The 15456-nt window shown below is 38.8% G+C and overlaps 2 protein-coding genes across 2 annotated transcripts; both read left to right on the forward strand.

Annotated features, from left to right (window-relative positions):
- Nucleotides 1-392: 392 nt before the first annotated feature.
- On the forward strand, nucleotides 393-9328 carry LOC147318272 (uncharacterized). The gene is made up of 4 exons (XM_086310126.1): nucleotides 393-1086; nucleotides 1981-2009; nucleotides 2440-9235; nucleotides 9325-9328. Exons 3-4 carry the CDS (start codon nucleotides 3243-3245, stop codon nucleotides 9326-9328), a joined length of 5997 nt encoding a protein of 1998 aa, XP_086166252.1. The 5' UTR covers nucleotides 393-1086; nucleotides 1981-2009; nucleotides 2440-3242.
- On the forward strand, nucleotides 9329-13649 carry LOC147318273 (uncharacterized). The gene is made up of 4 exons (XM_086310166.1): nucleotides 9329-10334; nucleotides 11870-11986; nucleotides 12103-12206; nucleotides 12311-13649. The coding sequence occupies exons 1-2, from the start codon at nucleotides 9357-9359 to the stop codon at nucleotides 11873-11875; spliced, it is 984 nt and encodes a 327-aa protein (XP_086166292.1). The 5' UTR covers nucleotides 9329-9356; the 3' UTR covers nucleotides 11876-11986; nucleotides 12103-12206; nucleotides 12311-13649.
- Nucleotides 13650-15456: the final 1807 nt, after the last annotated feature.

Here is a 15456-nt window from a genome sequence, read left to right on the forward strand (position 1 = left end):
GTGGATCCAAGTGGAGGGATCACATTTGAGTCATTCAGTGATTCAAAGAATATGACCTTTTAATATTCTTTCAGATGTTTTCTGACTCTAAATGTTCTTTTCTCATTTCTTAGGTTTTTCTAATTTACAATTAAAACATTTTCAGCTTTTTTCCAACTTCTTCTTCTGTGTAACCTTCAGCTTTTAGCAGTTCAGCACTGTTGTTTTCAGGTTAAATTCAGGTTGTTTTTTTTGTTTTTTTATCTCATTCAAAATTTTTAACTCAAAATTCAGCAATTAATTCATTTCAGTCCACATGTCTGTGTCCATGTGTATGGAGCCCTTGGGTGCAGTCACTATAGCAACCAGGCTCACACCTGCCTGCTTAACGAGCTCTGTCTCTCACTCTGCCAAGATTAAATCAAAAATGTGTGTTACATCTAAGCAGTTGTAGTAAGATTAACTTTTTCAATAGGTACAATAAGACAGGTTTGACAGGCTTTTGCCACAGATTAACAGTATGTCAGTAGTTAATATAGGCTAACTGAATAGAGCCCTGAATTATTGCCCTGTTAAATTCAAGTTGATTGTGTATTGGTGGACTTGTCTTCTCCACACAGGTTTTTCATACCTCGGCAGTTTTAGTCAGTTGATGACTTTAAAATAATCTTTTCTGACTGGATAATTAAAGCTCACAGCATCTACCTGTCTGTAGTGTATTTTCCCACATTTTAAATAATCGAATCTCATTTAATGTCTCTGTTTTTAGTCTGTATAGTTTATCTCCCCACGAATACGCTCAAAGTAGTCTTAAAATAAAATCCATAAAACAGTTCAAGATGACATACTTTTTATTTGCTAATTTAATGCCAGTTGCCCTCTTTCCTGAGTATAAGCGAATGAGTGACATAAAGAGAAAAAGTACCAATTTGTATGCTGGTGAGTCTTGTGTATTTTTTTCTCTGTCTCTCTATGACAGAGAAATATATATGCTCATTATTGATGTTCAAACTGATGCTCAAATTTCCAAGCACCACCTGAACGCCTCATCAGTCTTTAACTAATCACTGCACCAACTGCCGTCATTCCGCTTTGCTCTCTGCTGTGGTAAGTACAATACACTCAGTACAGCACGGTTTTAATTTTATGATGGTAAAAATACATGTTTGACATTTAAACTCACATATCAAGTCTTTTTAAAGTTCAACAGAGTTCAAAGAATAAAGAAAGCAAAAAAAGAATAACCTTTGCTACCATTTATATAGGTTTATGACTTTTGCTGTTAGCAGCAGTGCTAACGCTAGCTTCAATGCTAATGCTAGCTATAGTGCTAACACTAGCCTTAGCAGTTGTTAACTGACAAAAAGAATATTCTTGTGATATTCCTGTGATATTTATTGGCGGTCAGTGAGACAAAAGTAACAAATGAGATTTATTATTGCCATTGTGCCTCAGTTTTAACAGTAAGAGTACTTTATGACTTTTGCTGTTAGTAGCAGTGCTAATGCTAGCTTCGATGCTAATGCTAGCATCAATGCTAACGCTAGCTATAGTGCCAACACTAGCCTTAGCAGTTTTTAACTGACAAAAAGAATATTCCTGTGATATTCCTGTGATATTTATTGGCGGTCAGTGAGACAAAAGTAACAAATGAGCTTTATTATTGCCATTGTGCCTCAGTTTTAACAGTAAGAGTGCTAGTTCTACCAGCAGTGCTAACACTAACTGAAGTGCTAACGCTAGCAGGAATGCTAGCGTTAGCAGCAATGCTAAGGCTAGTAACAGTCTAACAGTAGCCTTATATAAGTACTTAAATAAATACTTCAGTTAATTAGTTTGAATTATAAAATGGCTGCTGTATCAGCTGGTGTGCTATATTACTCTATAATTACCCTGCTGACTATAAGTTCAGTGTATCATGTCGTGTGGGCTTTGTTTTTTTGTTAGTCTGATAACACTGTACAGACAACTAACATGTTATTTCTTGTCTTACACTTTCAGGAACTTGACTCACATCTGTGCTTTGCCTGGTAGGTGTGCACATACTGTTAGAGAAGTACACCAAATTTTAAAAAAAAAGAGTCTGACTAATATAAGCTTTAAAGTGATGGGTTCAAACTTTGTGCTAGACCTTTTAAACACATTTTTATAATAAATACACATAAGTTCAGCTTAACAATTGGGCTAAAATATTTTTTTCGTACATTTTTGCACATTACATGTGATTAGTTAACAATTCACTCAATCATATTTGTATTTAAAAATATTATTGCTGAATTTAATTAAATATTTATTCTTTTAAAAAGTGCCAAATTGTGCAACTTTTTGCACATGGCAGCCGACAACAGTTTAGCTTGAATATTTGTTTTGTCCTTTTTCAGTAGTCACAATTAGTTCATACAATTACCATGTGATATAATTTTATTAAAATTATATTTTTTTCTTGTTTTTTGTTCACAGTGTGCAGAAGAAGAACAAGGACCAGATCTCCAGTCTTCTATCTCACATCCCAACCCCCCAACCCCTCTATCTTCTGTCCTACTCCACCTGTTGTCTCTGCCTTCTTTCCATCTGTATTTCACCCTGTGGTTTGTGAGAAATTTTGCCAAACCAAGAATCTTATTGCGGTTTGATTTAAAGCCGCGTCTCTCCTGCTCTGTCTGTTCTCTCTGCTAAATTTTCTCTCTACCTGTTTTTCACTCTTTGGCTTGCTGCTGAAAAATGCACAAGCCAATAAAACAATAAAGAGTGCATATTTTGCCTCAACCTGAGAACAAACTGAACAAACAAAGAAAACTCTGCGGTTTGATTTAAAGCCGTGTCTCTCCTGCTCTGTCTGTTCTCTCTGCTAAATTTTCTCTCTACCTGTTTTTCACTCTTGGCTTGCTGCTGAAAAATGCCAAGCCATTAAAGCAATAAAGAGTGCATATTGCCTCTACCTGAGAACAAACTGAACAAATAAAGAAAACTCTAATTCACGGTTTGATTGTGATTTCCCAGCCGTGTTTCTCCTGCTCTGTCTGTTCTCTCTTCTAAATTTTCTCTCTAGCTGTTTTTCACTTTGCGCTTGCTGCTAAGTTGTGCCAAGCCAATAAAGAGAGTGCATATTATTCTCTCGACTGACAAACTGTCAAACAAACAAAGACATCTGTTTCTGAGAAATAAAAACTGAAATATAAAGACAAAGAAAACATCTCCTGCTCTGTGCCACTCTTATTTTATAAACATATTTTCTAAAGACTAAGAGAAACACTTGTGTAAAAATGCCAAGGAAGCAGAAAAAGTCACAAGCTGCAAAACAACGCTGGAAGAAGTTCCATGAGTTTCATGAAGTACCAACATGTGAACAAGCTGAGTGTGATTTTCCTCAGAGCTCTGCAGAAGACTTTGTGTCTGCAAAGACCAATGCTGATGGTGTCAAACAGGCAGGTCAACATGTTCCTGCACATGTACAACAGGTATCCTATGCAGATGCTGTAAAGATTGGATTGCAGCATGAATTTAATGATCATCAGGTAAACCATAGAGACCAACCTGAGGTGTCAAGTGCCCCACAGGTGGGTTATGCTGATATTGTAAAAAGAGGCCGTCACAGTGATGTGGCAGGACCATCTCATGCAGAAAGAGTGAACTTTGAAAACCAGCCCTCTGTTACACATATCTGTGCATCTCACAGCCAGGCTCATCCCAAATATGGAGACTCCAGAAACAAGCAGTGCACATGTAACTCACTCACATTTCTTGCTTTCCTTCATGAGAATGATAACATGACTACAGCTGACCTTAATCTGGTCTTGGATAAAGGTGATGTGATGTACAAAGAGGCCAAGAAAAGATTTCCTAAAAATATTCATTTGGCAACCGATGAGCTGCCAGACAAAGTTGATGCTCGCTGGTCTATGTATGATGTCGACATGACACAGCCTTCCCGGTATGGGACATTTGAAGAACCTCCAGAGGAAGCAGTAGATACCTTTCTCAGCTTAGAAGCAGGACTGAGCTGCCTGTTGTCAGATGTGCAGTATGCCTTATTGATTATGAGTGGATTGTGTATCGCAGTGTTCAGATCCACATCAGGCAAATATGGTTTCTTTGATCCACACTCCAGAACACCCAGTGGTCTTCCTCTACTACTACAGTCACGTAATCGTGGTACAGCAGTGATGCTGAAATTCACACTCCTCAGTGACATGATTAAGAGGATCCAAGATTCTTATGAAATGATGGAGATATCACCCTCTTGTAACTATGAACTGAAGCCTGTGCAGTTCTACAGTATGAGCACAGTCAACCTGAGTGATACTATCACAGACACAGTCTGCAGACCAACAGCTGCCACTGCTGTGGCATCTACTCACTCTGATACAACTGTTGATGAAGCAAACTCCTCTACTCCAAGGAGAAACACAACGACTGATCTGACTGAGAACATCTTTTGTCAAATGTCCATTTGTACGCCACCGGTGAAACAAAAAGAAGTCCACGTGACTCAGTTCACATCATATGAAGATCAGAATGAACCTCCTAATATACCAACTGAAGAACTATGCAGTGAATTAAGTTTCCTTCCATCAAGTGATGCTTTTTCATGTCAATCAAATGCTGCCATAACAAATGTTGCTGCCTGTGACCTTTCTGATATAGTTTTACAAAAAGTGAAAAAAGTTAATAAACAACAAAGGCAAAAAATGAGAAGAAGATTAATGGCATCAGAGAAACCCAGAAATCAGAGAAAAGAAAACCAAAAAAGGAAAGAACGACAAAAGTATGCTTCAAACAAAGAGTACAAAGAAAAGAAAAAGTCTTGCACAAGCGAGGCATATAAAAACAATCCTGAAGTCAGACAGAAAAAACAACAGTATATGAAAAGACGTTACTGTGAAAATGATGAATTCAGAAAGAAACAAAAACAATATGTTAAAAAACGTTTTTCTGAGAATGCTACAGTTAGAAAGAAACAACAACAATATATTAAAAGACGCTACTGTGAGAACGATGAATTCAGAAAGAAACAACAACAATATATTAAAAGACGCTACTGTGACAATGCTGAATTTAGACAAAAACAAAAAAACTATATCACTAAAAGGTATCAAGAAAACCCTGAATTCAGAGAGAGACAGAGATCTCGAGTGACTCAGCGTTATGCACGTGATGACGCATTCAGAGTAAGACACAGACAACTAATGAAACAACTAATGCGAGACAGGTATCAAAGTAATCTTGCCTTCAGGATTATGCACAATATGAGATGTGCAATGAAAATAAAAAGGAAATACAGATGGGTGAACAGACAAACCCAAGAGAGTGACAACAGTGTGATTAACGAGGCCATATCTGTGTTCAAATCACAAATCAAAGTTGGACCATCATGCCCATGTACTGTATGCTTCAAGGCTTCATTTCCAAACCAAGTACGACCCTGCAGAAGGTCAAATTATGTCAAAAACCCACATGTGGTTGCAACATGTTTGACAGGAAAGTTTGTTCATGTTTGTGATGAAAACTGCAGAAATGAGCAGTGCAATGTTCCCGATGAGAGAAAGAGAGAGTGGATTTGTCACACCTGCCACGATCATCTTAAAAATGGATCCATGCCAGCACTTGCTGTTGCCAATAAGTTGGATCTTGCTGATATTCCAGCTGAACTTTCTGATCTCAACATACTGGAGAGACATCTCATAGCCAAGTGCATACCATTTGCCAAGATCATTCCTCTTCCCAAAGGCAGACAAAGAGCAATTAGAGGAAATGTGGTCTGTGTCCCATCAGAGGTACAGGAAACTGTTGAAACACTACCTCGATTGAGAATTAATTCTCAGGTCATGAGAGTAAAATTGAAGAGACGCTTGTCTTACAAAGGTCATCAGCTGTTTCAGACTGTAAGCTGGTCTAAACTTGTGCAAGCACTGCATAAACTCAAGCAGATTCATCCACAGTATAAGGATGTGAGCATCAGAGATGATGCTGAGCTGTGTGATCCAACTCTTCCTGATGAAGATGATGAGGATGATGATGATGAAAACATGAATGAGGACGATTATGATGAGGCTGATTTAATGGAAATTGACAGCTGTGAGAAAAATGCACTGAGTGAAGCACAAAATATAAATGAACAGGACATTGACATGTTACCCTGTGATGGTGAACAATCGCATGAACAGATGAGAGATGATTCAGAGCAAGCAGATGGACTGACTAATGGTGGTTTTGCACTCGAGTCCTGTTTGCAGCCCCCTGATGTGGCTGAGGAGATATTATGTTTCAGTGAAGGAATCTACTCTGTTGCTCCTGCAGAGAGAAACAATCCAATAAGTTTTTTCAAAACACCTAAACTGGAGGCCATGGCCTTCCCTGTGCAGTTTCCTACAGGCCAAAACACACTTGATGAAAGAAGGCTGATCAAAGTATCCCCCAGTGGGTATTTCAAATCAAGACTTTTCTGCATTGATGATCGTTTTGCCAAAGACACAAACTATTTATTCTTTGCACAGTTTGTGACTGAAATACACTTGGCTACATCCAGCATGACAGTACAGTTAAGGAAGGCAAAGCCTCTGACCAGAGATGGTAGAAAAATAACCTCAGGCATGTTACAAGATAAACATGAGGTGGAGAAACTGGTGCGAAATAAAGATGCAGTGAGATTCATGCAGCCTCTGAGAGGAACCCCAGCCTATTGGGAGAAAACAACAAGAGATCTTTTTGCCATGATCAGACAGTTGGGAACTCCCACGTTCTTTTGCACATTTTCAGCTGCTGAAATGCGCTGGCCTGAAGTGATCGAGGCAATAACAAGGCAGCAAGGTGAACAAGTGAATTTTGAAGGACTCGACTGGTCAGCAAAGTGTGACATCCTGAGAAGCAATCCTGTCACAACAATGCGCATGTTTGACAAGAGAGTTGAAGCATTATTCAGAGATTTACTCTTATCTCCCGCAGAGCCACTTGGCAAAGTCATTGACTACTTTTACAGAGTTGAGTTTCAGCACAGAGGAAGCCCACACATACACTGCCTCCTGTGGGTAGAAGGTGCTCCTGTGTTTGAGGAGGATGATGAGCAAACTGTTCTTGATTTTATAAACAAATACATCACAGCTCAGCTGCCTGATCCACATAAACAACCTGAACTGTACAAAAAAGTAACAGAAGTGCAAAAACACAGTAAGAACCACACAAAGACATGCTTTAGGAGTTTAAGCTCCGGGTGCCGTTTTGGTTTTCCCAAACCACCCTGCAATGAGACAATGATCACAAGACCCAGTGAGGATGATGCACTGGAAGTAGAAACGGCAAAGAACAAGCTCAGACCACTGAACCAGCTGCTGAATGAACCTGAAACTGCTTCCATGAGTTTAGAGCAGCTCTTGGAAAGATGCAAGTTGACACATGCAGAATATGAGAGATACCTGAATAAAATGAACATGAGGAGTACGATCATACTAAAGCGTGATCCAAAAGACTCTTGGATAAACGGCTATAATCCACATCTGCTTGAAGCCTGGAACAGTAATATCGACATAAGCTTTGTTTTAGATGCTTTTGGTGCTGCAAATTATTTAATGAAATATATATCAAAAAAAGAGGGCGGGCTATCTGAGTACCTGAAAACTGTCATTGAGAACTCCCATAAGGACAGTGTAAATGAGTGCGATGAAATGAGAGCCGTCATGCAGGCATATTCAAAGAAGCGAGAGATCAGTGCACAGGAGTGTGTTGCTCGTGCATGTGGTCTTCACATGAAGCAATGCTCACGTGCTGTAATATTCATTCCAACTGATGATAATCCTGTGAAAATGAGTCGTCCCCTGTCAGTTCTGGACAACACAACACCTGAGTCTTCCAATGTTTGGATGACATCTTTGAATGACAAATACAAAGCCAGACCTGAAACACCAGAGTATGAGGAGATGTGCATGGCAGACTTTGCTGCTACTTGCAGGATTGTCTATGGCCAACAGAAAAAAGGTAAAGATGTTTTGCCCCTTCTCAATGAGATGGGGTTTGTGCAAAGGCGCAAAAACAATAAGCCTGCTATCATCAGATTTCACCGCTGCTCACAAGAAAAACATCCAGAGCAATATTACGGAAGACTGCTTAAACTGTACCTTCCTCATCGTTCAGACCACGAACTGAAAACACCATCGTTGCCAACCTATCAGGCTTTCTATGGTGCTGGCTGTGTACAGCTACCAGGTACTGACCATCTTGAGTACGTGCAACACATTGTCAAAAGAAACAGAGAAAAATATGAGAAAAACAGTGAGGAGATCGAGAGCGCTGTTGAGGAATATGAGCAGAACAGAGGTGTGACTGACGAATGGTGTAATCTGGCACCTGAATCAGATCTCGTAAGGTTGCCACTTGTCGAACAAGAAAGAGAGCGAGACAATGAAAATGAACAGGAAGATGTGCCCGACTACAGCCGTCAGGCTGATGCTTCAACAGAAGTCAGAGCCATCAGGGAACCCCCTGCTATTGATCCCACATTGTTACGTCAGATGTTTCAGAATCTGAACAAGAAGCAAGCCTGCATATTTTATGCAGTTAGAGACTGGTGCATTAAAAGAGTCTGTGCTCTAAATCCAGAGCAGTTTTTCTTTTATATTAATGGTGGTGCTGGAACAGGAAAATCACATCTTATCAAATGCATCTACTCAGAAGCATCTAAGATACTGAGCAAAGTGCCCAGATATGCAGACGACGTTGACATATCAAAACCCACTGTCCTGTTAACTGCTTTCACTGGGACTGCAGCTTTTAACATTTCTGGAACAACACTGCATTCTCTTCTCAAGCTGCCTAGAAGCTTAAAACCTCCCATTCAGGGACTTGGCAATCAGCTGGATGAAGTCAGATCAGAACTTTTGAATGCTGAAATAATCGTCATTGACGAAGTGTCTATGGTGTCAAGACATCTGTTTGCATATGTAGATGCAAGACTCAAACAGATCAAAGGGACTCGGAGACCCTTTGGAGGCATGTCAGTCATTGCTGTCGGAGACTTCTATCAGCTACCCCCAGTGCGACAGTCTAAACCTCTCTGTGTGCACGACCCGTCTGAGATCGACCTGTGGCGGGAGCATTTTCAGATGATCACTCTGACTGAGATTATGCGTCAGAAAGATGATGTTGTCTTTGCAGAGATGCTGAACAGAATTCGTGTGAAAGGAAAGTTGGATGAGCTTTGCGAAGCAGATAGAAATTTGTTGTCACAGGCCATAACTGAACCAGCCCATTGTCCGACTGATGCATTGCACATTTTTGCAACTAATAAAGAAGTGGATGCACACAACTCTGCAACACTGGCTCTGCTCCACACTCATATCATTGACATACATGCAGATGATTATAGAAAAGATCCTAGAACTGGCAGAATGGCACTTCAAGACAGACCATTGAAAGGAGGTAAAAACGAGTTACCAGACACACTGAAAGTTGCAGAAGGAGCTCGTGTCATGCTCACCAGAAACATTGACATACAAAATGGTTTGGTTAATGGAGCTTTTGGAATACTACTTAGAGTAGTTCACTCTGAAAACGACCAACACATCATCAAGCTTGGACTTAAAATGGATAATGAGACATCTGGAAAGAATAACCGCACACCAGCAGACGACATGGTGTACATTGAGAGAGCAGAGGAGAATCTGAAGCAGAAAGGAGTGGTACGAAGACAGTTCCCAGTGAAGCTGGCCTTTGCATGTACAATACATAAGGTACAGGGTATGACAACTACATCAGCTGTTGTCTCTCTTAAGAGCATTTTTGAGCCCGGCATGGCCTACGTAGCTGTCAGTAGAGTGACGTCTCTCAGTGGACTGTATCTTCTTGATATGGAGGAGAAAAAAATATTCACCAACCCAGAAATCACTGCAGCGCTTGAGAACATGAGACAAGCCAACCTTGATGACATGATGCCTCTTCTACACGTGAGGCAAACACTGAGCAGGTCAGAGGTTTTCACCATTGTTCATCATAATACAGAGGGACTGCCAGCTCACATTAATGACATCAAAAGTCACCATGAATTGTGTCTAGCAGATGTTTTGTGCCTAACAGAAACACACCTGCGGGGCTCTTTTGTCGCAGAGAGTCTCCACTTGGAAAATTACAATTTGTTCAAACGCAACAGACACCTGTCCTACACAAACTTTCCCCAGATGGCAAACAGAAGTGGTGGTGGAGTTGCTGTTTATGTGAAAAGTGACATTCAAGTGCATGAAAAACAGTACATTCATAATGTAACTGACCTTGAATTTCTGGCTTTAAAGGTTGAAGCACCAGTCAGTGCTCTGATTGCAGTTGTATACAGACCTCCAGACTACACTCTGAGGCCATTCCTGAAAAACCTGGTAAGCCTATTAGACTCATTGGAGATCATGGACTGTCATCCCATCATAGTTTGTGGTGATTTTAATGAGAATGTTTTATCCAGTGCAAACAAACCAATCCTGGAGCTGTTTGAGTCTAGGGGATACGCACAGGTCATCACTGCCCCTACCACAGAGAAGAACACACTGCTTGACCTAATTTTCATTTCTCAGTCAGATCGATGTCTCCATTCTGGAGTCATGAAGACCTACCATAGTTACCATGACCCAGTATACTGTGTATTGTCCTGTGATGATTCATGATCTAGATCTTTGAATACAGTAAGTAATATCTATATTTTTGAATGACTTAAGAAAGTAGAGCGATATTTAAAAGTTGACGCTCTGCATTGCAGTATAATGGTTGAATTGTTTACATAAAATACAATTACATGAATTAGGTAATGATATCAGTAAAAGATGACAATTTTATTTATCACAGAAAATCTAAAGTTCACTAACAGTAACCCATAAATGTCAGAAAAATCAAATATAGCAGTTTAAAATGAATAGTGTAGGCATATCCTCTCTGCAGCCAGGCTTCAACATCCTGCCAGGCTGCCCCAGTCTCACTGTGGCTGGGAGGGAGGGAGGGTGGACCAGAGGATTGCCTACACAACACATAAATGTTCAACAGCTTCTTCATTGTTTCTGAGAGAACAATAATGACTAAAGGTTGCTTTTTAAAAAAACAAACAAACAAACAAACAAACCTAATTACAGCAATAATGACAGTTAAGCCACTTTATGTGTGCCTCTATTTTGAAATACTATTTACAAAAATGTTATTATTTTGGTTTGTTATAAACTTTAAACTTTTTCAAAAGTATACGATTATATTTTTGGACAAATCTTTCGATGAAACATACATTTTTATGAGCTTTTATCATGTTTCGGCCAGTGCAATCATCAGGGTGGGTCTGGGTTGATAACTGCACATTTCTGGCCAGAAATGTTTCAGCAGTGTTACATATGTAGTGCATATGTTACACTTGCTTTCTGTTACCAGCTGATACCCTACATTTGTATAGACATTGGATGGTGTGAGGTTGGGGAGTTGAGTGGGGGGGGGGGGTTTACGGTGGGAGCTGAGGGGGGGGAGGGTGTTAGGTTTCCTTTTTTCTTTTTCTTTTTTAAGAGAGACACAGTCCTCCTGTGTCTTCTCCAAGCTTCACATGTAAGATCCAACAGTGTGAAGCACATAGCAGCTAGAAACTGTAATGCCACAGATCAGAGAGGCTTCATCATCACCATCTTCATCGCCGTACGATCAGAGCGTGAGACTTCACATCTGGAGCACAGGAGACATTCTGTGATAAGTCCTCCTTCTAGCTTGTCCCACAAGCAGTCGGTGAGATTTACTCACAACAAAAAGGGTTAATGACATAATTTCCATGAAAACATGTATTCATTCTTTGTAAAGTGTTTAAATTGTGTTTTCACTTGACCTTAGGAGTGTTAGAGTGTATTGTAATGTCTGTACTCAGGTGTTTCCCTCTGTGATCCATCCCCATCAGAGCTGAGACACTCAGGACTGAACAGACTGCACAGTTTCTGTGACCGAGCCTCCAAAACACCTTCTTTGAAACCACTCATGATAGAAGGGCTTCATATTTGCAGCAGCACTACTACAGGTATTCAGTTTATTACAGGATGTGTTTGTTTCTTAGGACCAGCTCTGAGTGCACACTACCTAACATATACACCTTTCTGTTCATTACAAACCAACTACTCTGGATCACACGGCCAGTTGGCAGGAATGTTGCTGCAGGAAAACATCCCTGGAGATCACCATCATTGTCAGACTGACTGTGCCTCCTCTGTGCAGTGTCAAGATCCTCCCTAAATGAGTGTGTAAGTTAACATTTTCATTATTTTATTCCCTTTGACAAGACAAGTATCACTGATATTTACATTTACAACTACATATGTTCCCGTTTTCTGCTCTTCTTTTAAAGTCCTCAGCTATCCTGCTTCTGTGCTGCTTGCCACACATCAAACACTGGCCGGATGACAGGGAGGATCCACTCTGAAGTCACTGGACGTGATGAGGATCATATGGGACTTCATAGTTTCACAGAAACATTGTGCTCTGTGATTACAGGTTTTAAATGGACATAATGACTGCCTCTCTCTGATCAACAGGCTAAAGGATTGTTTTCATTGTTAGTGCTCTGTACAATGTATGCTTATTTAATATTTCATCACAGAGCAAACCTTTATTTATTTAACATTTTTTTATTTTGTTTTAATGTTGAATTAACTGTGGGGATTTTTTTAAGTGGGCACTTGGGATGTCATATGACCAGAAATGTGGTAACTGGAATTCAACAGTATGGAAGAAAAAATCTGCTGAGAACGAAACACATACAAAAACCCCCAAGAAAATTCAAATTCATTCCATGTAATCCAATCTAAAACATTTTAAACTGCTGAACAGCAACACAAACAGTGTTAAAAAACAGTGTTAACAGAATGATTATGATGATTTTGTACCAAAGTTTCAGGTCACATGGCACACCTAGTGTGTAGTGTGGGGTATCAGCTGGTAAGTATAGGTTTTTTCATATTTGTGTCCTTAGAGTTCAGATAGATAAAGACTTGTGTATAATAATTAGTCATAACCACAACTCAAAGTCAGGGACTAACTAAATTTGGGACTTTGTGTCTGAGCCCAGGTTAAAACAATGTGTAAAAAAGCATTTAGTGGCATGGCTGAACAATGCTGTATTGATACTTATTTATCCATGTTCACAAAAAGGACTAATGTGTTTATTTGATTATTTGCATGTGTTAAACTGTGTCACCACCTTAGGCTTTCATTTGAGTTTACTCACAAATCTCTATACAGTTCTCTTTTACCACTGTGTGGACTCTGTTTACATTAAAACATAAAGAAGAATGAGTAATAAAAAGATGTGTAGACAGATCAGAAGATTAAGTAGACCGATAGAAACAGCTGTTCAGCCATGTTCTAAGAAACCAACACAATTTAAAGGTTCAGGATTGTGGTTTTAAAAGTTGAATTTTCATGTATTTCATATGTTGCTCATTATTTTTTATTTAGTTATTTAATTTAGTTATTTTTCTTTATTCTACCAGTCCTTTTCAGAAAGAAGCTGTAAAATATGACTTAAGATTTTTATGTTATTTTCTATGACATACAAAACAAATTGATGTATGTAATACTATTAAACATGATATACACATGTGTATATGTCTGAAAAACATCATGCTGTATATTAAAGTTTGTATTTTCTGCAGAATGTTTGTTCTTCTTTTAAGTTCATTTCAATTAGAAGAATATGAACTTTTAATATTCATTCAGAGGTTTTCTGACTCTAAATGTTCTTTTCTCATTTCTTAGGGTTTTCTAATTTACATTTAAAACATTTTCAGCTTTTTTCCAACTTCTGCTTCTGTGTAACCTTCAGCTTTTAGCAGTTCAGCACCTTTGTTTTCAGGTTAAATTCGTTTTTTGTTTTTTTTTTTAATCTCATTCAATATTTTTAACTAAAAATTCAGCAATTAATTCATTTCAGTGCATACATTCAGATTCAAGCATTCACACTGCAGTTTCTTCAGAAAATGCACTTTCTAGTTATTATATTTTATCTATTCCGTACGTTTTTTGAAAGCCTACTCCTTCAAAACCGTTCAACTTAGAAAAACCATTCAAACATCGTTAGATTCCTATTATTTTGGACATGATTGCTTGTATTTTTCTCATTTTTAACATTTATATTTTTAATTTTATTCAACTTTATTCAACAAAAATTTCCCATGTATTTCAATGGGGAGACCCTTCAAATTCTCATTCAACTTACTAATTTTTAAACTCTTACTACTTCAACATACGTTCACATAGAGCCACCATTCAAACTTTAAAACGAAGACAAGACATTCAACTATTCAACTTGTATTTATCTTTTCAATATCTATTATACTTTTTCTTCAGTTCCAGTTTAAGTTTCATGATGTTTTTTCACCCGTTTCAGAGTTTATAATGGGTGTGTATGGGACGGAATGTTGGGGCTAGAGTGAGGCAGCTCAACTGCTAGAGTGAGAGGAGCAAAAAAATTAATCTTAAAATCTTTTTTAAAACTGCTGCTGTGTCCACAGCGTTTGCTCTACAGGTATGATTTTACCCTCAAAACGTAGCCATGGCTGTCCTCTTTCATCCAATGTGTTTACTATTGTCCTAGGTGTTATGGTTCTTTCATAAATGTCACCAATGCACAGCCTCCTCCCTCCAACTGTTCCATAGACTCTAATGTTAAAATGGCTCAGAAGGTTCGTTTGAAAATCAGAAGAGCATGGTGTCTTTCCACTGTCACCATGTCCATATAATAAACTCCACAGACATGAAAACTGAGAATTTGGTAGACTAGACATTGCTGTCGCTCACGGTGAAAGAATTTTGTCAATACGACTTTTACTTTTCATTTGGGAACGATTTGTTTCGGCCTGACTTTTCTGTTCATTTTAAGCAGCAAAAGTGAGGTGCATGTCTGTGTGCGTGTGTATGGAGCCATTGGGTGCGGTCACTATAGCAACCAGGCTCACACCTGCCTGCTTAACGAGCTCTCTCTGCCACTGTACCAAGATTCATCTTAAACACTTCTCTTTCAACTGCTGCTGTGTCCACAGTGTTAAAGCCATCATTTTACCCTCAAAACGTCGCCATCGTTGTTCTTTTTCCAACATCTTGTCTTTCAAAGCTCAGAGATGTAAACTTTTTAAACTGTGTGGGTCCAAGTGGAGGGATCACATTTTAGTCATTCAGTGATTCAAAGAATATGACCTTTTAATATTCTTTCAGATGTTTTCTGACTCTAAATGTTCTTTTCTCATTTCTTAGGTTTTTCTAATTTACAATTAAAACATTTTCAGCTTTTTTCCAACTTCTTCTTCTGTGTAACCTTCAGCTTTTAGCAGTTCAGCACTTTTGTTTTCAGGTTAAATTCGGGTTTTTTTTTTTTATCTCATTCAAGATTTTTAACTTAAATTCAGTAATTAATTCATTTCAGTGCATACATTCAGATTCAAGCATTCACACTGCAGTTTCTTCAGAAAATGCACTTTCTAGTTATTATGATTGTCA

This window comes from Aulonocara sp. 'chitande type north' Nkhata Bay, linkage group LG11 (genome assembly GCF_057382095.1).
Source record: "Aulonocara sp. 'chitande type north' Nkhata Bay isolate Kocher_YH1m ecotype deep benthic linkage group LG11, A_spYH_male_GT1.1, whole genome shotgun sequence".
NCBI lineage: Eukaryota > Metazoa > Chordata > Actinopteri > Cichliformes > Cichlidae > Aulonocara > Aulonocara sp. 'chitande type north' Nkhata Bay.